Source organism: Nestor notabilis, unplaced genomic scaffold (assembly GCF_000696875.1).
Source record: "Nestor notabilis isolate BGI_N333 unplaced genomic scaffold, ASM69687v1 scaffold18400, whole genome shotgun sequence".
Lineage (NCBI taxonomy): Eukaryota > Metazoa > Chordata > Aves > Psittaciformes > Psittacidae > Nestor > Nestor notabilis.
Genome location: NW_009910913.1, coordinates 1 through 20620, shown reverse-complemented (window position 1 = coordinate 20620; position 20620 = coordinate 1). Strand labels below are relative to the sequence as shown.

The 20620-nt window shown below is 42.1% G+C and overlaps 2 protein-coding genes across 2 annotated transcripts; one reads left to right on the top strand and one right to left on the bottom strand.

The window, feature by feature from the left end:
* Positions 1–191: 191 nt before the first annotated feature.
* On the top strand, positions 192–14028 carry GOLGA1 (golgin A1). The gene is made up of 22 exons (XM_010012268.1): positions 192–502; positions 2037–2127; positions 2601–2675; positions 3169–3266; positions 3786–3818; positions 4532–4660; positions 4962–5131; positions 5527–5638; positions 5760–5855; positions 6078–6203; positions 6829–6924; positions 7340–7435; positions 7682–7834; positions 8066–8161; positions 8875–8964; positions 9920–10022; positions 10446–10603; positions 11069–11227; positions 11725–11784; positions 12565–12735; positions 13276–13362; positions 13948–14028. The coding sequence occupies exons 1-22, from the start codon at positions 368–370 to the stop codon at positions 14026–14028; spliced, it is 2415 nt and encodes an 804-aa protein (XP_010010570.1). The 5' UTR covers positions 192–367.
* A 3717-nt stretch (positions 14029–17745) lies between these two features.
* Positions 17746–20358, bottom strand: ARPC5L (actin related protein 2/3 complex, subunit 5-like; the record flags this gene model as incomplete). Its single annotated transcript, XM_010012279.1, has 3 exons — positions 17746–17808; positions 19799–19975; positions 20288–20358. Coding segments are annotated over 3 exons (311 nt in total), but the record flags the coding sequence as incomplete, so codon positions are not given.
* Positions 20359–20620: the final 262 nt, after the last annotated feature.

The following is a 20620-nucleotide window of genomic DNA, read 5'->3' as shown; positions in this document are numbered from 1 at the left end:
GTCCCGGCGGGGGTCAGCCGCGCCTCAACACTGCCACGGTTTGGGTTGTCTCGGTTGGGTTTTGAAGGGATCTGCTCTGGAGGTTTCTTCCTTAGTGTATAACAGGTCTGATATTAAAAGACATTTATTTATCTTTAAGCACTTAATAAGTAGAAATTTTTAGTGTGGAAACCGTATCCCTTTAATTTGCAGGTACTGTTAGGCTGTGAAGGCTTTAATGGAACTACAAATGCAATAAACCAGTGGATGAGGCACAAAATTAACTCTCAGCATCTGGAAGCTTTAAACAGAGTGACACTATATTAAACACATTGGAGGTAGTGGCTTTTTGAAGTACCTGGGTATTTCAGTTGAGCAGAGCAGTAAAATGTTTGCAAAGCTGAAGAAGAAGATAGCAGAAGAGGCAGCGATTGCTCCCAGGCCAGGAGGAGCTGCCCGGATACCCAGGTCTGTCAGCAAGGAGTCAATCACGTCCGTGGGAGCAGACTCCGGAGATGACTTTGTAAGTTACACCTTGCCTTGAGTGTGATTTCTCTTATAGCATTTCTGGTATGGCTTTGTAGGCAACAGTTTGAAGTCTGGTGTATGAGTTGAGCACATACTGTGGTATCTCTGTAGGCGTACCTCTTAATGCATAAATGAATTGTTAGTGTGAATAAACTTAAATACCAAGGACAAAAAGTCTGTATGTTAACCATACTGGTTAACACCGGTTACCAGGAGGTTTATTTCCATGTAAAAATGAGTTACAAAGCTGTCTCAATACAGAACACTGTTAAACAGATATGGAATAAAGCTATAGTAGCATGTAAGATACCTATTCATAAAGCTGTTTACTGCAGGAGTAGGAAAGCAAGCAAGATGCTAGTTATTATCTTGCTGTGGACCTGTGTTTACCTCTTGACTTGCTGTACTCTTCCTCCTCGAGAGTATTGGTTATGTCCCTGCCAAGAACATTCTTGCACTCAAAACTACTGTAGTTCCTCCACTGTCTGGTCTAAACTCCCTTTCATTGTAAAGCACTGTTTAAGCAAGTGGTATAATTCCAGGAGTGTATGGGTTAAATGAAACCCTGTAGTGCTCTGGCACCTCTGCCCCTTAGTGCTGTCATATGTTTGAAAACATGGATTAGGGGACAGTGTCGTGCTGCTGCTGGAGCTGACGGCACCCGTGTGTCGACCATGCAGCGAGTCGCTTTATCGTTCTGGTTTGCTGTCTGCAGAATGGAGAAGGTATTTATGCATTCGAGGTTTAACTCATTTTCTTCTGAACCCAGCTGAAATTCCAGTTCTGTTAAGCAGAAAGCTGGGGCCTCTAATGTTTAAATACATTTCACAGTGGAAATCCATCAGTGTTGTGGTTTTCTGATTATGGGTTTTTTTGCGCTTAATAGTCTTGTGTAGAAATTTCATTTACCATCTTGTGCGTTTAGAGAACAGAAAACAAGTAATGATGGTGGCTGAAGTCTTGAGTGGATTTCAGAAAATCTCTGAGAATTGGTTGTTTCAGCAATATTCATTTAGCTGCTCTTAGTATTGATTTTTGTAGAGTTAAAAACCAACACAGAGTATCTCAAGTCAGATACGCAATGAGTTTTCCGTGGAAAGACTAGTGCTTGGGTGAGCTTATTCCACCCAATGTGATAAGAGCATTACTGTTTCTTTTCTACTTAGTTTTTCAAGACTTGGGCTTTGCCCCATCCTGAAGCCTGCGCTGTAAAGCCTGATCTGTGTCCCCCGTTGTCGTTCTGTTCCGCCATCTCCTCAGTGATCAGTTTGAACAAATAGCTTTCAGCTGTAGCCTCATTTAAAAGCATTGTGTATTTCATGGAACAGGCCAGCATTGCAGAGCTGATGAGTTAAGCCCTTAGTGTTTTTCTTCTTCAGCATTTTCACGCGTTCTGCTGTGCTAGTACAACTTTCCCCTTCATGTGCAAAGTAGAAGGTGGGATAGTGTTCATTATCCTAGAATTAATATATGGCAGGATCACTTTTTCTAGATCTTATAGGTCACATGAGTGTTGTTTTTCTACCAAGGCTTCTGATGGAAGCAGCTCTAGAGAGGATCTTTCATCCCAGTTGTTCAGAAGAAATGAACAAATAAGAAAACTGGAGGTCAAGCTGTCTGGTATGTGTCCTGATACATATAAAACCCTAATACTTCAGCAGATATTTTCCTTTTAACTAACACATTTTAATTAAAAGCACATGGGTTTAGGTTTTGGGGTTTTGTTTTAACTGATTTGTAGCAACCCTGTTGATTGACATGTAGGTAGCATCCAGTATAACTGATCTTTTATAAAGATGACTGACCCTTTTCTGCTCGTTGCACGACACATTCTCTGGTATTGCCCCATTTTGTGCAGGTGGCACACCTAGGACAGGTCCTCCTGTTTGTACCATTTACCCTGTGACAGTCAAAACTATTTGCTTGTGTTCGCTGTTATGGTCACCCAAGTTTTTGATTTTCTGATTGAGAAAATCATTGTCATTTTCCACTCATCCTTTTTTCTTTTTTATGTTTTTTTTTTCCCTGCCCTAAAAATTTCCTTCCCCAATGTCTGTTCATTCCTGGTCTGTGCTTCTCCCTCCTCCCACAAGATTATGCTGATCAGATCCGAAACTTGCAGAAGATAAAAGAGAAGCTTGAGAACGCATTAGAAAAGCATCAGGATTGTATGTACTTCTCTTTCTCCTTTTTTTTTCCAAGTTGAAAATCATTATGGTTGGAAGGGAAGGGGGTTGATGTCCAGATGTTTTAATCATTTCCTTTCAAGCTGTACCCCTTAAGGTTGCGAAGAATTAGAACACAAGTTCTTGCCTTGTTTACAGTGTAAAAAGCAGTGGTTGTGTGCTGGCTGTTGAACAAAGCTGTTGTTAGTCTCCTTTTGCCAAATTTGGGGCTAATGTGCAGGAGAGACCTTTTGGAAACCTACAGCTTTGTTACAGTTCAGTGAGGAGCAGGATTTCTATCGTCTGTTATTTCTGGCATTTGCCCAATGTACAAGCAGTGTGAGGTAATAAGTGGCACAGCGTTAGTGCTAGGGAGTCAAGATGGGGCTAATTACTTGCAGAAGCAGCTCTTTAAAGTTATAAATATCTTACAGAAAATTGAGAAGCAATTTTAAGAGACGAGTTGTTAACATAGCTGGTGATTCTCTGTTGATAGCCTCCATGAGGAAGTTTCAGGAGCAGAATGAAGCTCACCAGGCCAGTCGAGCCAAGATGGCTGAAGGAATGGCTTTGGCCTTAGAGAAAAAGGACCAGGTAATAGCTTGAACAACTCGACTTTTGACTGTCTTTGGAGATCACAGTGCATGACCTTGATGTTTTAAGCAGGTGTCACCATTAATTAAAATAGTTGTTTGGCAGTGTGTGTGCTTAGTGTGGCAGCACTGTGGAAAGAAAGGAGTAATAAGTTCAAATGCCAGAAATGGTGTGGGACTTGTCATTGTTCTGACTGCTCCTTCTGTTTTAAAAACAGCCCACAACGATTTATAATGAAAGACTAAGCTTGCACTTGGGTTTAGTAAGATTCAGTTGCAGTATTGAATCCTCTTGTCACTTTCATTTTACTTGCATAAAGCTTGTGTATTCGGGTAGCATAAATGATTCTTCAGCCTTTAGGTAGTAAAACACTAGCTGTTAACTTTCCTTTTGCTGATTATTTTCTTAATCGTTGCCAGAGCTTAGTATCTCTGTTAACAGTTTGATTACCATAATTGTTGTCCTTGAAAGTCAAAAAATAGATACTTACTTTTTTTCCTTCCTTTTTTTCTTGTTCAGGAGTGGATGGAAAAGCTGGGTCAAGTTGAAAAGGTAATTAACCTTTGAGGTTTTGTTTGTTTTTAATGCGTCTGTGTGCGTGTTTGTAAACACCAGCCTGCACACTTCTACAGCTCACCCAGCCCTTCATGTTATTTGATCTTTGTTCAGTGGGAAAGGCCAATCTCCTATATCAGGAGATATTTCTGGAATTATTTTTCAGGGGGGAACTAAAGAATGATGGGTTGCAGTGAGAAAGATGTACTTCTGTAACGTGGAACACTTGCCTCCTTTACTACAGAGGGGGCAGCTGGGATGCAGAAGGAGGTAGTGACTTTGTCTGAGGTCTTGGCATAGGTCATTTGTTTTGTAAAATAAGTGAAACTATTTGGTAGGGATTTTTTTTGATACAGGATTTCAGTCTTGTAGCTAGAGCTATCTATCAAGCTTAGTCTATTTTAAAGTGTCTCTTGGTTATGAAGACATTAAACATTCTACTATTTGCTGTCCATTTTTAAGAGTTCAGTTAGGTGATCATTGGCTGCAATGTAGTGAATATGGGGGGGTTGAGATCTTTGAAGTTTGGTAATTTGTTCCACGTTACCTACTGCAACATGAATGTGGAAGAGTTTCTAGTTCTACATGTAGCACCGTCAGAGCCTTATGGCTGCAAGACAAGATTCCTTTCCCAGAGACTTTAACTAAACTGCCAGTGACTTGAGCATACAAATATTCTTGGATTCCTTTTGTTTTTGTTGGTTTATCAGGAAAAGAAAATACTTGAGAGACAGTTACAAGAAATAAGGGAGACGAGTTTGAACCTTTTTCAAAAAAGAGATGAAATTGATGAACTGGAGGGCTTTCAGCAGCAGGAGATTGCCAAAGTTAAACACATGGTAAGATTATTTTAACCTTTGGTTTTTTTCCTTCCCTAAAGAATACCAAGTTAGTGGTAGCTCTGCATTACTTTTGTTTAGCCTTTGTGCTTGTATGCTGTCTTGGTCAGTGTCAAAACCCTAACAGTAGGTGCATGCAGACAATATTACGTGGTTTATTTCAACAGTGACTTTTCTGCGAGTTATTTATTATCTCATTTAATTCAGCTCATAACTTAATAAAAAGACAAGTTTCAATGAGAAGGCTTGATCAGTATTACCGGGTCATCTGTATTGTCAAAGATAATGTTCTAATACTCAGCTTTTGAAAAAGGAAGAATCTCTGAGCAAAGCAGAGCAGGAACTAGAGGCATGTGCTCGAGAACTAACCCACACTAAAGAGGTGCTTCGGGATGCAAGCAATGAGTCATCAGGCCTAAGGAAAGACTTTCAGGAGTTGCAGAAGCAGTTCTTGGAGCTAGAAGCACAGAGGTATGGATGTGGTGTTTCAGGAGGAGCAGAATATGCACTTCTCTTATGCTTTTATTTCATGCCTAGTTGTGTTTTTGGGAAGAGTTTGTATGTGTAATGAGTTGACTGAATAATTGCTTCTTATATGCTGATGTGGATGTGAATGCTAAGTTTATATTATTTTTCAAACCAATTAAGTACTTGTTTAGGGTTCATTAGCCTGTTATGATTTCTTTATTTCATTGTTTGAATGCTTAAGTATCATTTTTTTGGGAAAATGTATAATAAAGCAGTGGCTGGTTTTAGGACAAGAAAATCTTTCTGTTGTTTAGTCCTTTTTCATAAGCAGCAGAATTATCTGTTAAAGATGATTTTTGTGGAACATTATGTCACTTTTTTTTATTCTTTCCATGAAGAGATGAACTAGTGACAGCTGAGACACACGCAGAAAATAAGATCACTGCTCTGGAGTTAAGAGAACAGGAGCTACAAACTGTCATTCAGCAGCTTTCTGTAGACTTGCAAAATGTAAGTTTGAGTTACGTGAGATTTGATTCACAGAGCTCCTTGTCCACTGAAGTTAGATTAGATATCGCTTATGTGGGTTTGGAAATCTAGGTTTCAAAGCAAGTGATTTCTCAATTTTCAGGCTCGAGTTGCTGGTTCTGGTTGTGAGAAGAGATTGGAAATGTTACAGGAGGAGCACGAATCTCTGAAGATGGAATATGAACAACACAAGCAAAAGGTTAAGTGTTTGCAGATGCATCTGCTGTTGGCTGGTATAAAGGTGTACCCTTGGGTAATGCACTGTGAGTTGGGAATTTGTTGTCTGGAAAGTGGTTTAGGGTCCTACTGTCTTTTCAAGTAGGGCTTCTGTCTTTCTAATAGCACTTTTTAAAGAGAAACCACAATGGATTAGCTGAAAGCTTCACTACAAAAAAGATTCTGTCATGTCTTGTTCTCACAGATGACTTTTGAATTTGCTGAGAGAAATAAACTTACTGAACAGTTGCAAGAAAAGGTTTCTTCCCTGGAAAAAAAGCTGGAAAGAAATCTGTCGGGGGATGAACATGTGCAGGAGCTACTCAAAGAGGTAATGATATATTTATAGACTGCTTATAAGTGCAGTCTTAGTGAGACCTTTGGGGGCTTTTTGAGGACATACATCTCACACATGGAAAGAATACATCCCTTGTGTGGGATGTGTGCCTGCATCACATCCCTTTGTCCCTTCAGTGGATCTTGGTTTGCTGTCTGTGCTAGACAGAATTCTGTGGGTGCCTACATTAAGCCTGCTCCTGTAGATAGTGCACAGGTGTCATTATTGGTCTTTCTGCATTGTCTGTTTATGCAGAAAGTTAAGCTTTAAAAAAAATCTTATTTAATGGCTTAAACTTGGCCTGGCTTAGAAAACCATGACCTAGCTGCTGCTGAGAGTTTACATCTGGATCATGACAGGATGCCAGTGAGTTTCCCATTCCTAATCTTAATGGTGTCATCCCCAGGGCAACATGGTCTGTGGAGGCCCAATGCAGTAGCATGTAACTTGCTGGTTCCCGAGACAAAGCTGTATTGCACATCAAAGCAACTGTTCCATTTTAGTTCAACCTTATTAATGAAATAAAAAGAAGAACTGTATTTTAAAAAAAACACCACCACCAAGAACTTACCTCTTTGTTCATCCTTCCTCATGTTCTTCACCTCAATGTAATCTTCAGAAAGCTTCTCTGGAGCAGAAGCTAGATGAAACCAGGCAGCAGGTACTGACAAACAGAATGCACCACACCGAGACTGTGAACCAGTTGGAAACACAGGTAAGTGTGTTTTAATTTTACTACAAATCCCCCCTGTTCCAGCCTCTTTGTGCCCTGTAGCTCCTCACCTCATTGCACTTGTGCTGTCAGCCAAAGGTGAGACTGTATGTCACATTTAGTCTTGAACAGAAAGTCTAATTGATCAATGTCTCTAGGCAGTGGTGAAGAAGGGCCTGGAGGCTCTGAAGTTAGAGATTTCATGCATATCTTCCCTATCCTGGCAAACAAATAGCTGCAGTGCAAGTGTTGCTAGAGGTGGTGTTGAAAGCAGCATGTGTCAAGTAGGCAGCCTGTCTGAACTATGTGGTTTCATGGTTTACTGTTTACTTTCTCCTACTGGATCATCCCGCATCCTGTACATTTTTTCTAATAACATACATGCCAATGGGTAAGGCATTTAATGGTTATATTTTAGAATAAAGAACTGGAACAAAAACTACAGATAGCGACAGAAGCATTGAGAAAGAGCAAAGAAGCAGCTGCTGAGCAGGATCTGAAGGTCCAGAAGTTGGTGAGTGTACTGCATGATCTTTCACTGTCCTGTAGTGGATTAGTTTTCAACATCTCCAGAGGCACTCCCTTCTCTGTGTTTGTTTTGTTACTCGAGTGTTTTCCTGCTGTTTGTCTCCTAAACCCATGTCTGTGCCAAACTAACAGTTGCTTCAGTCTGAGTGTATGTCTCATGGAATGGTGTCCAATTCTTATCAGAGCTTCAAAATGCCATGTTATTAACATAGTGTACTTTATTTCTCTTCAGCAAACTGATGTAGAGGATGAAAGAAGTAAACTACAGCAACAGATTTTAAGTGAGAAACATCAGTACGATCAGAAAATTACTGGGCTGGAGTCTCAAATTGCTGCTCTTGAAACAAGTTGGGAGTTGGATAAAACAGCTACTCAGCACAGGATTGTAAGTACAGAAACTGTCCATTAGGCAATGTGAGTCTTCACAGCATTATTTTAATACAGCTTGTGGACCTTGCAGGTTGTCTGATTGTTCTTATTCAACGCTCCTGGCATTACAATAGATGATCTCATACGTTGAGAAACTAAATGTGGACAAAGCATCTGATGTGTTTAATTGTTTAAACAAAGCATTAGAATAAATGTACTTAGTATTAAAGCAATATTTATTTTACAGAGCCAGTTGGAAAAGGAAAATGAAATGCTTAATGGAAGCAGAGAAGAGTATGAGAGTTCTTTAAAAAAACAGGAGTCTGAATTGAACAGGCTAAAGGTAAGGGCTCCATTGGTTACTGATGTTAGAGCCAACTTTGAGAAACAATTACAGCAAAATGTATTACATACTCAGTACTTGGAGTCACAGTATATTCAAGTTGCATGTGCTGTAAATTGTCTTTGGTACTCAGGAGAGATGCATTTGAGGAGCATTACAAAATGCCTCATCTATTTCTGAAACAATGCTTGGGTCTGCCTAAATCAGGCAGAAATAATGCTCTCCTGTATTGTCAGGCATGAAGAGCTTTTAAATCCTATGAGCAGTAATGAATACAGAATAGTTCAACGTCAAATTCCACTCACAGCATTGAAAACAAAAGTTAAAAGCTGAAGTTGGTTAAGTATTTACATCTTCTATACAGTCTTTTGACTGTAATTTTAGGTTGTAGGAAGTTTTTTCTGTAGCTACTTGTGGATGCACAACCAGAATAAAAGGAAGTTGTAGGAAGCAGCTGCTTCTTTGTAATAGAGACTTCAAGCTAGAAGATCTTTTAAGTATTGGATATGTTTGGCCTCTCATATCAGTTCTTTGTTGCTTTTACATGTGCAGATGGGAGCAGTACAGTAAAAACAGTGACTCCTTTAGAAGTGTAAATCATGGTGTGTCTGACACCCATAAATTATAGCTGCTAATGGATTTGGGGTTAAAGATGGGAGTCTGACTTGATTTTCATTGTCTCGAGTAACCTCTGACTTACTTCTGGTTTGCAGAATGAATTGAGCAGCAGGGAGACTGTCAGTGTTGAAATTGCCAAAGCATTGGAAGAAACACGAAAGCAGAGAGAGGAATTGCAACAGCAGGTTGGTTAATACCGACAGTCTAAAACCTGTTTGGGTGCTCCTCATCTTTCACAGACCAGACTAGATTTGGTCTAAATTACCAGAACAGTTGGGAACATTAATTAGAATCATATCTTCAGCATGCAAGACAGCAGTTGTTTCCTCAGTAAACTTGGAATTTAAGGGAGTCTATGTAAATGCCTGCACTAGAATGTAATCAACTTATTACATTCCATTATGAGTTATTCCATTGGAATAATGTAAAATGCTGCTGATTGTAAAGGTAGACTGTAAAGGTTCCTCAGTTTGTAGGCTTGATAGTTATAATGAACAACTGAGGGCATGAGCAGGTAGTAGCAAGTGAATACATTTGCTCAGAGTGAAAGTGACTGGTATTTCGGAGCCCTTTGAATCTGTAAGATGGTACATAGTGGTACTTGTCCGAGTGGGAGAGATATCCTGAGCCACTGACAAGTCAGCAGTACTCTATCACAGCTTTGTCCCTCTGAAGCACAGCAATTGTAAAATTGTAAATTTCCTCATAGGTTATCTGGGTTTGCTCTTCTTTTATTAAAAATGGTCATGGTGGAAAGTGTGAGCTCTTGTTTGCTAGGAGCTGCCAACTGGGCAAATCTGGCTGAATTTAGTTCCATCTTTTGGTTTCTTTATTCTGGGATTGCTGTAGATCTCTGCTTGCTCTGTCCAGCTGGCTGTAAAAGAGGTCTAAGGCGATCTCTCATTTTACTCAGGGCTCTTCTACAGCTGCCACCTGGTGGTTATGAGGCAATCAGTCTTTATGGCACAGGGTTCATCAGGAGCAGTGTGGTTTAGCTCTTACAGCACAGTGACTTCAGTGGTTTTTAATGAGCTGAACATTGTCGAGGTGATGCCTTCTGTGAGTCTCTGGGTAGATCAGACATCCACGTTGTGTTATCTGTTTTATATTTTTAATGACTTCTGTTTGCTTGCTTTGAAGGTTTCACTTCTGTCTTCCTTAATAAAGGAAAAAGACCAGCTGATTGATGAAAAATGTGATACGCTTCTAAAGCAGAAAGAAGAACTACAGCAACTCAGTCAAGGTTAGACCAAATGAGTCCACTGTATCCCAGTCACCTTTATTGACATATCTCAGACACCTTTATTGACATACAGTCTCTAGTTCTGGGCTTTCCTGATAGATTGTAAAAATTTTTTCTTCCATATTCTATTAGAATTTATAAAATCTTGTATCCTTCAGTAACAATTGGACAGTCTCTCTACTGCCTCTTTAAAACCAAACCCACCTTTTTCTATCAGTCTTATGTTTATGCACCATAAAATAACAAATCTTACTTACTGTAGATGATTCTTTTGCACAAAATGTGGAATATATGATGCAGATCAAAACCTGCTACTTCACTGCAACACTTAAACTGCGCTTGCTTGAAAGATTATTTACATTCTTAAAGAGCAGCTGCATTTGATTCAGTAGACTGATACTAAGCAGGTCTCTCCTTTCTCAGATCATGAAGCTGTCTTGCTGCAAGTGCATCAGTTGCAATCTGACATAGAAGCAAGTAATAGCCGAGCAGTGGAGAAAGAAGAAACAGCAAGAAAGGAAATTGATGAGCTGAAGTTGCAGATGCAGGAGTGCCTGTTGGCCAGAGAACAGGAGAAAAATGTGAGTGCAGTTGCAAATCTGTGCAGATTCGTCAGGAAAATAAGCACATGTGCAAGAAACCCCTGGTTCTGTCACACCTGGTGATACATGCTTGGAGCTGTTCACTCTGACAACTTGCTCATGACTTGACTCACTAGCAGTGCAGACCACTGTTACTTGTTGTTTCCTGTCTTGCTAAAGAAAGCTGTTTCGTGTCAAATCTGTGATTGGTTTATGAAAGACAACCCCTTATTTTATTTGACTCATAATCTATCTTGAGAGAACCATTATGTTTAAACCCAAACCCAGACAGAGCTCCAAAAGTAATAAGCAGGAGAGATGTAGCCAACTAGATTGCCACTAGTGTCTTCTGGCTGAAAAGAGCAACCACCAAAAACAACTACCAGAAAGTCTTAACTTTCTCCCTTGGGAGTGTTCATGGGCTGAAAATGTCATCTCTCTCCAATTCACTCTTAATTTTTATAGGTTTTGGAACCAGAGGAGTCAATGAGAGCCTCGAACAAGCATTTCCATTCTCCAGAAAACTGTGTGGTGGAACAGAATGGAGAGGTAGCAGTTGCAGATGTCATTCAGCTTCAGAAGGATAACAGAGAGCTGGAACAGCAAATTGCTGAGAAAAACAAGGTGAACTTAAACAGCAGAAACAGCTTGTTAGTCTTTCCCCTTTTAATTAGGAAGCCAAATAATTGGTGCTGCCCATGCTGCAGCCTTAGAAGGACAGGCCTACCAAAATGGCAATTTTAATCTGGTATTTTGTGAGTAATTCTTTTTCCCCTCTGGATTGTACAAGGATCTAGCAACGGGGGATAAAAAACTGCAGCCAGAATTGCAGGAATCCTTACCTGGTTTTGAGCATGCTCCAAATGATATAATTAACAGCTTTCCTGCAGAGCCCTTTTGTGTGAATTCAGTTCACTTCCACTGTTGCTGTCACATACCTGCTAGTGTGTGCAGCTAAGAAAGGCAAGACATTCAAGTTGCTGCTTCGGAGCTGTCAGCATCATTTAATGGTTGTTTCATTCGTGACACTTGTTTGTCATGGATTTTTCCAGATATCTGTGGGTCAAAATGTGTCCTGAGAGCGAATACTGTATTGACACTATCCTTTGCTGTGTTTGCAGATGATAAAGCAGCTGCAGCAAAGAATGACAGAACTCAAGAAAACCCTCCAGAAAGAGTTGGTAAGGGTTATGCTTTTTCAGTCTTTTCAGCTGGCACTTGCTGACAGTTATTTGCACTACTAATTCCAAAAGCTTGGCTGCTGTCGTTTTTGTTTTACTAGGGATGTCTGCAATTTCCTTATGTTTGTAGGCAGATGAGTGAGTGTGACAGGCAACCATCACCACTCAGCTCCTGAAGTGGAGAATTTTAGCTACAGATCTATGTTTGTGCATTTAATACATTTCTGTAGAGTGAACAACTAAGTTTTGATTGCTACTTAGCTGCCATTCAGCTGAGTTTTACTATGGGAGTGGTATCTGCCCCAGGGAAAGGTCTCCTTTACAATCCCTCTTACAATAGTTTTCAAGAAAAAAAAATTCTTCTATTAAAGGCAAACAGTCATAAAGGTTCCTTTTAAAGGTTTTAAAATTGTTATTTTTGCTGTAAGATGGAAATTGTTTTGGAGAAAGCCCACATTTGAAAGGCACAGGGCAGGTTAGTGATGAAAGAAAGTTATGAGGTGATAGCTTCTACCATGGAGCCAATTCCATGCTGGTTTGAGTACTGTACATGTAACATGAACAGCAACTAGCTTCTGTCCTAGAGTCTAGGGAGAGGTGAAGACACTTCTCTGCTGTGATCTCATGAAGGACAAAGAATCTTGTCCTGTTGCCTGTTGATGCCCAGGTTGTACCTGCCTTGTGGATACCAGCCCTCTGTGTTAGATACCTCAGACCCAGATCCTCTCCCAGTGTCAAGCTGATGGGGTCTACAGCGTATGTCTCTTTCTCTGTTTTTAGAAAATAAGGCCTGACAGTGAAGTACCTGAAATACGTGAAAAAGTAAATCCTGAAGTGCCTAATGCTTCTGTGACTGTCACAAACAACTCTGATTTAAATGACTCAAGGGAGATAAACTTTGAATACCTTAAACATGTCGTACTAAAGTTCATGTCCTGCCGGGAATCTGAGGTAAAGAAGTAAACTTACCTTCTCTTTCTAAGTCTGTCTGTCTCTTGAAACTGCCCTCTGTTACCTGCTAAGGACACTTCCATGCCAGTTCCATGCTTTTACACTTTAAAAGTTGCTTCAGGACAATGAAGCAAAATAGCTAACAGTAACATGTTTGGACATGCAGATTATTATGAACTAAATGAAAGGGAAATGTGAATTTCTAAGGGATAGTTCTGTCTGGAAGTTAAAGGTCAGGATGCCACAGGAGCCAAACTGCTTCTCTATTGCAACGAACTAGACTCTCCACTTGCCATCTTTCCCCAAAACATGCAAACCACTGTTAAAGATCAGAAAGCCAGGAAACACAAACAGGAAAAAATAACACACAAGCCATCCCAATCTGTGGGAACTGGGGATAATGGAAAGCTGCTGGTCTGCTCTTCCCAGTTGTGACTAAAAACTCTGTGACCAAACGTACAGACAAACTGGGCTGCACCATAGTCCAGATTATAGAGCCTGAGAGCACCGTAAGCAACAACATATTGTGGTATCTTTCAGGCATTCCACCTAATTAAAGCTGTATCTGTGTTACTGAATTTTTCACAAGAAGAAGAAAACATGCTTAAAGAAACTTTGGAGTACAAGGTAAGGAGTCTGTTCCTCTCAGTCTCTAATGGGACTCCCAGCACATGGAATGAAAATTCTCGGATGCTGGGAGACCATGAGAAGTGTCTTTTCCAAAAGCTGTAATTTATTATTAAAATGTTAGCTAATCACATACATACATGTTGGAAATTGTCCTTTTCAGGGAGGGAAATAGCAACTTTCTGGTGCTTCAGAGGAGCGACTGCACAGTTTTGCCTGGCAGACTCGGTCCATGGAGGGAAGCTATAAGCTTCTTGCTGGAGTGCAGTCAAGTGTTTAAAAGCAGGAAGCTGAATTCCTGGTTTGTTGTTTTGATGCTGAGCTTAGACACCTGGATCTGTTTCTCCTTTCCCTTGCATGGAATGAGATCTCCTCATTTTATGAAATGATACCTCCTCATGAGATGTCCCTGGCTATGTGGTTGTTAGTGACTGCTCATAAATGAGTGCTGCAGCATTCTGTTTGTAAATAGTTCTTCCCATCAGACAATGGGGAGGTGCCTATGTGCCATATTACTTCTTTTTCAAATCTTCAACTTCTTAAATGTGTGAACCTAACATAATGTTACTGTGCTTCCTGTCCTAGATGTCTTGGTTTGGGTCAAAGCCATCTCCTAAAGGCAGTATCCGGCCATCTATCTCGAGCCCAAGGACACTGTGGCCTTAAGAGAACCTGAAAATGGGCAGTCAGCATCTAGCCACTTTTTTCTGTGAAAAGAACGCTGAACACACTAATTCAGGTGTGTCTTAATCACTGTCATTGCAGTATTTTGTACAAGAACTTTTGACACTGTTTACAAAACTAATACTGTGCAAGGAGAAATTCTCACTACAAACTGGAACACCTCTTCTGGGTTGGATTTGGGGACCGTTGTCTTGATGGCGTCTTAACAGAAGTCAGCTCCTTGTGTTCATCAGTCTCGTTTTCTTGGCACCAAAGGGTAATGTTAACCTCACTTACAGCGGTGCTGGCAGTTCAAGCTTCTAACACATATGCATCTGTTATGATGGTGATTCCAGCTTCTGTTACAGAGTACTCGAGCTGAGTAACTCTAGGCACAGTAAAGCTTCTTGTCTCGCTGTGGAAAGCAAGCAGTGGAAAAACAATGTTGGCAGTACTGATCGAGTTGTGGACAGTTTGAAAAGCCTTTCAAAGAACAGGAGCAGGAGCTTTAACCAAAAAAGAAATCTGCCTTGCCTTGTTATACTGACATAACTAATAGTTCGCATTTTTTCATATCACTGTGTAATTTAAGGTGCATATATCCTGGCCTGCAGTCCTGAAGGCTGCATGTTGATGATGATTATTTAATTTGAGAGCACAACTTTAGAGTTGTCTGATTTTACTTTTCTTAAAGAAAAATAATATTTAAAATGGTCTTAATTATAGTACCTAATACTCAGTCGCCTTTAAAACTAATCTATAAGCCTGTACCATAGGTTGTTAGCATAGGGAAGAAGGGGTAGTAAACCATTTTAAATTTTTAAAGCTGAATTCCAGGTATTGTAAATGCACACTGAAAATACCTTTTATTTAAAAAAGAATCTAGTGACAAAGGGTGAAGAATATTGGTACTAAACACTTTGATTTTTATGATTTTTCTCCTCCAAGTCTGCTAGCAACAAATCTTCATAACCAGTATCCGCCTCTTTGGTTGTGGTTTTCTGTACTTCAAATACTGATGCTTAAAAACTGCTATGAACATGTAGTGGGCTGTTAACTGTGTCCTAACTACGTGGTAAAAGAAACGCTGCTCATGAGGTTTTTGGTTTTGAGGGTACAATTCAGCTCTTAATGAATATATCTTGGTTTCAGCAGCTTGCTTTCCTTCCCCCTTAAGAAAAGGGGACCAAGGTGATCCCTCCTGGAGGGGAAGCACAATTTTGCTCATCATTTTACTGTAAAATTAGATGAAAAATGGGCAGCAGCAGTAAGTCTGACTTCTTAAAAGTGGGACATACTTTCAAAAAAGGACATATACATGGCATTTGTTGAGCAGGGTCCAATTATGGTAATTCTCTTACAATGAGGTTTGTGTTACTAACAATACTTTAATTAAATATATTCAAGAAACTCAGCCTGTCCTCTAGTGGAGATACAGTCACTGTTCAGGTTTTTAACTTTGCTTTGCTAGTGGGGTCTGGATGACCTTGGTGGTGGCAGATGAGATGCAGTGTTAGAGTTACAGCATGTGAGCTGCTCCCTGCTTCCATGCACACTCCTGTTGTGGTCAAGATGAAAGTTTCCTTCCACATGAGGTCAGTTATCAGAGTGGTCACTGTGCTGCAGACCTGTACCGAGTTTTTGTTCATCAGCCTTATCCCAGGCACAGGTACCCACAGTAGCTGTTACCTTGGCTCAAGTGATGCTCCTCAGCTTAGAGCTAGGTTATATTTATTTGAAGTTAAGAAAACCAACAGGATTTTCTCAGTACACTAAAGCTTGTCCAAACAGAGTCTTCTAATAACGTGATTCATGGCACTTAGTGATAGCATAGAGAAGTTTCTGGGCAGAGTACAACTCTGCTCCAATATGAAAACAGACAATCAAAAAGTAGATTATACCAGTTGTTTCTCTACTGAAACAAAGTGGGGGTGGGATAACCCTGTCAGTTCCGGGAAGAGTTTTCTTCTCTAAGGTCTTTTTCTTCAGAATGTCCCTTTGCTCTGCCCTATTTCTGTGGGACCTGAGACCAGGGGACAGGATTCCCTCTACTCATGCTGATGCCTGCTGAGCAACTAATCGGTTTATGTTGATCCTGGCTTGAAAGGTTACTGCTGAACAGTAAGAAAAGCAGTGCAGGCAGCCTGGAATGGAGTGACAAAATAAGATCTTAGATTACATACTCACTAACACAACTTCAGGTGAGATCCCAAAGCTCACACAGGATCAACTTAACATAAACGAGTTCTTAAGAGTTGAATTTTCTTTAGAGATCAGAGCAAGAATGGTGTGTATACATATATTAAAAAGCTAATGCACTTTCCTTGTATAAGAACAGTGGTATACATAATCCTTTCTATGGCCATTGGATTTCTTTCCTTCTATGCTGTACATATGGATTGTATTATGGAACACTATGAAATTTGTGGTGCAATACATTTTGGAGCAAAACCCTAATCCCGATTTCTTTCTCTTTGTAGTTCTGCTTATCTCCACTGGGCTGCTTTAAGCTGTTTAAAATTGAGAGCATTTTAAAGCATGAAACAAACCCCACCTTCTGCCCAGGGTAAGCACGGGTGTGCCACATGGCATTAAGGCCTGTTTCTCATGGGGAGATACGCCAGGAATGAGGCAGAGAGCTTCTGCCTCCTGAAATCATCTTTCACAGCTGCTGCTGCACTTTTAGCGGCTGATAAAAGCAAAGTCTGAGTAAAGTAGGGCCTGGAGCAGCTGCTTCACGTGGAGTGGGCTCCTTTGTGCCAAAAGACAGATAAACCCCAGTGCTCTTGCTATAACTGATGCTGGAGACAGCGATGGTTTGCGTAGCTGTGTCCTTATGTCTTTACAAATCAAGGTTAAAACATCTGTGCTCACTGACTCAAAGGACGCAGCTCATTTTGCTACACTTCAGTCTTTCAGAAGGTGAGGATGCACTAATACAGAAATAGTAAGTTCTGAAGTATTTTATTCATCCTAAATAGTCAAGAATATGAAAGTCAAACCAGGGGTGATTATATGTTATATTCACTGCCCCTTAGAAGCCTTGATGGGAACAGCTGAGCTTGGTCTCACTCCTTGCAGCCAGCATAGTTGGATTTGAGGACCAATTCCATGAGGAGCATTCATGCAAGGGTGGACACTCAGGTTAGCACTGATGCAGTGCTGGCCTGCTTTTGAGTAAGTGTCAGACTTAAGATTTAGCAAAAAATAAATCACTTAACTCGTGTGATCCAAGAACTTTATTGATGCAGCAGGCACTTTACACTGAAACCAACCCCACAGTCCAACTAGTCCGCCGAGCACACAACCACCATTGCAACAACCACCTCTCCCGCCCACAAGCTGTCAGGGTCTTGCATCTGCCCAGGCCACAGCTACCTCGTGAATCAGCAGCACACGCAGGATTCTGTCTCTCCACGCTTGGATAAAGCAGCATCTGAAAATACCTGTTCTATTACAGTAATAGGAGGCAAGAGTGTGCCCTCTCTCTGCCTAAAGAGGGATCAGGAGAATGTCTTGGCTCCTGTATGTGATTGATAGTCGGAATATGCAGGAATACCTTTACTCTGCCCCCACCTTTAAGGTTAAGAGCATTCCAAGAGGTTTCCATAGTATTTCAGTAGATTGCAATCTCTAATAAAGATGGACCAGTGTAACTTCAGCTCATTCCTTCTTCCAAGTCCAGAACTGATCGTCGTCTTGGTTCAAGTTAATAGTCTTTTAAACAGTCTTTCTTGCTGTAAGAACTCTTACTATGGACCCTAGTCCACCTACTGCTAATGCCTGTGGGGACGGGAAAAGGAGACAGGTTACACAGAGTCACTGTGGTGCATGCAGAGGCCATCTTAAAAGAACAAACAATTAAGTGTTTAATAACAGAAGAGCTTATGGCTCTTCTCTAAAGACTTAACTTTTCACCCCTTCTTTTGCTCTCAAATCTTTAACAGTTAATTAACAGACATTTTAAGTCATTTAGGTACTAAACCACTGTGCAGTGTCAGGATGAAACCAACCACATTGCCCTGCAGTGAGCCCACAAGGCTCAGCAGCAGTGCTGCTCTCGGTATGACTGCTCCAGCAGTAAATACAGATGACAGTGATCTCTGACCCAAATGACTGCAGTACATACATAGTAATAGTCTATAAATGTACTCTGTGATGTAAGAACCAAGGTACTGAAGGGCAGACAAAACCAAACGCAGTAATTCAGTAACCCAAACCCACTAAATCTGAAGGGAAACGACACTCCAAAATCCACCCCCCTGTTGGATGTAGAGGAGGATACCAATGTCACATGCTACTGACAATGCAGAATGTCTCACCTCCCGTATCCCTGAGCAGGAAAGGAGGAAAGGCCCCTTCCATTTCATCTGCAGATGGATATGATTATAAAAACCTAAATGTTAAAGCTGACTGCCTAAAATGAGGCATTTACTCTGCAGACATAATTCAAACACAGCCAGTGGGTTTTACAGTGTCTAAAATGAGAACGGCAACCAACAGTCCGAGGCACCCCGCTGTGCTAGGGAACAGGAACACAAAGCATCCATCTGGAGCAGAACCTGCCCGTGCTGCAGCAAGTGAACATTCCCAAGTTCCCGGACCTGATACGCATGGGGACAACAGCCCTTTTCCCGAGGACAGACTGGTGCAACTGCAGAGCAGCTGACGCCTCTCTGAGCAAGCCACACGTCTTACCGGCAGTGCCAAGCAGCAGAACACCAGCCAGGGTGTAATCCCTGCCCAGCCCACTTTAGACCTGCCTTGTTCCCTTCAGAACAAAGAGGACGGGGTGCTGTACGTGTGCCTACGTGCTCTGAGCACTGTCACATTTCCAGTCAGGGTGGTGTTGTGTAACATTGCACACTGGCAGCACCCACCAGTGGTTACCTAAAAACAGTCTCCAGAGGAAACAGCAGGAAAAAAGTGACAAAACCCAAGCAGAAACCTGTTCCCTGGCGTCTCTGGACTTCCCTCCTGCCCTGTCAAGGTCCTGTAAAGTCAGTGACAGCTGCCAGCAGCTGAACTCCGCTTGAACAAGTTCTGTCTTTACACACCACAGGAAAACACCCGTATCATGTGAAAACAGCACCAGCATTAGCAGCACCTCTATATTACAGGGAGCTGCAGCGTTCCTAGGGATCAGTTTTCCAAGGAGGAGCACTGGCAGCTGGTGCTGCAGCTGAAACCACTGCAAGCTGGGGAAGATTTCACTTGGAATCCTGCCCGGGGGTGTCCAACACTCAGCTGGTGAACACATCCCACCCTCCCCTCTCGCAACAGGCATTACACAGAAACACGAGAGGATGGCTCCAGATCCCAGCAGAATCTGCCTGGATCTCCAAAGCCTCTCCTGTTACTAAATCCTGTTCTGAGCTGTGACATGTGCTGCTAGCAGCCTTCAGCTGATGAAAACCGCCAGGCCTGAGCACCCCCGTGGCCAAGCACCCGGCTACAAAGCAACGCTGCCCCTGCACCCTCAACAAACACCTCCTCTGCTCTGGGTCTGCCCCCTCGGTGGAGCTGACACAGAAGGCACAACGCTTCCTCCACGCGACTCTGTCCTGCCCTAAGTCTCGCCTCTCCCCTTGGCTGCGGTTAAAGACTTGAAATACAGGCAAAGCTTAACAAGTCCAAACTCAAAGAGGCCAAAGGGAAACAGCAGTTGCTGTGCTCCTCGGGGATGAGCCCCTGCCATCATCTGCTGCTCTCACCACCGCTCTTTCGGAAGCAACAAGGACATGGCTGAGCCAGGAGCACACCAGACACGTACCTTTTCGTGCCACTGAAGTAATATTGCACTGCTATTTTCTGTTGGCTTTTCAAATCCTTTATAAATGTATTTCATTAACAAGTCAATGCCGTTTCTGTCTAAGGAATTCACCGCTTGTTCTATTTCGCTGCTTTTAAAAGACGTGAGGACTTTAAGCATAGTTCCCTGGGCCTGCTCCTGTGAAGACAAGGAAACGAGAACAACATAAGAACTAGCAAAGCTGGAAACTATCCCTGGACTTGTGTTTGAGAATGGATGCTCAGAGGGCTGGAAGCTACACTGCAGGCTGTGTAGGTGACATATTTCACCTGAGGATTCAGGAGTGAGCAGAAGGAAGGGGTGAACGCACAGGGATCGCCTGCACAGCGCATCCCTGTGTCTCTCATTAGCAGTATAAGGGTGCTAATCGGATCTCTGGGGTAACACCACGGCCCCACAGCACTCCCCAGTGCTCCAGCACCGAACCCACAGCCCTGCCCTGCCCAGTACCTTCATGGCCTGGCTCTTCATGTTGGCGGGGCTGCTCCGGATGGCTGTGTGGAAGGCTCGCAGCGCGTCCCCTGTGCAGCACCGAAGTCAAGGACCCATCCCTGGCAGTGTTCAAGGCCAGGTTGGACACAGGGGCTTGGAGCAACCTGCTCTAGTGGAAGGTGTCCCCGCCCGTGGCAGGGGTTGGAACTGGAGGAGCTTTAAGGTCCCTTCAACCCAAACCAGTCCGCGGTTCTGTGACTCAACCGCTGCACCGGCAGCTCCGCAGTGGAGGTGACGGACCGGGTGTGTGTATCGAGGCTGCGGCGCGGCGGAGCCGAGCGAGGCGCTCCA

What these genes read in the sequence shown, in the direction of transcription:
- GOLGA1 (XM_010012268.1), top strand. Translation starts at nt 368, where the DNA reads ATGTTTGCAAAGCTGAAGAAGAAGATAGCAGAAGAGGCAGCGATTGCT. An exon ending in ACTGGAGGTCAAGCTGTCTG is followed by an intron (nt 2,128 to 2,600) that starts GTATGTGTCCTG and finishes TCCTCCCACAAG; the next exon opens with ATTATGCTGATCAGATCCGA. An exon ending in CCTTAGAGAAAAAGGACCAG is followed by an intron (nt 3,267 to 3,785) that starts GTAATAGCTTGA and finishes TTTCTTGTTCAG; the next exon opens with GAGTGGATGGAAAAGCTGGG.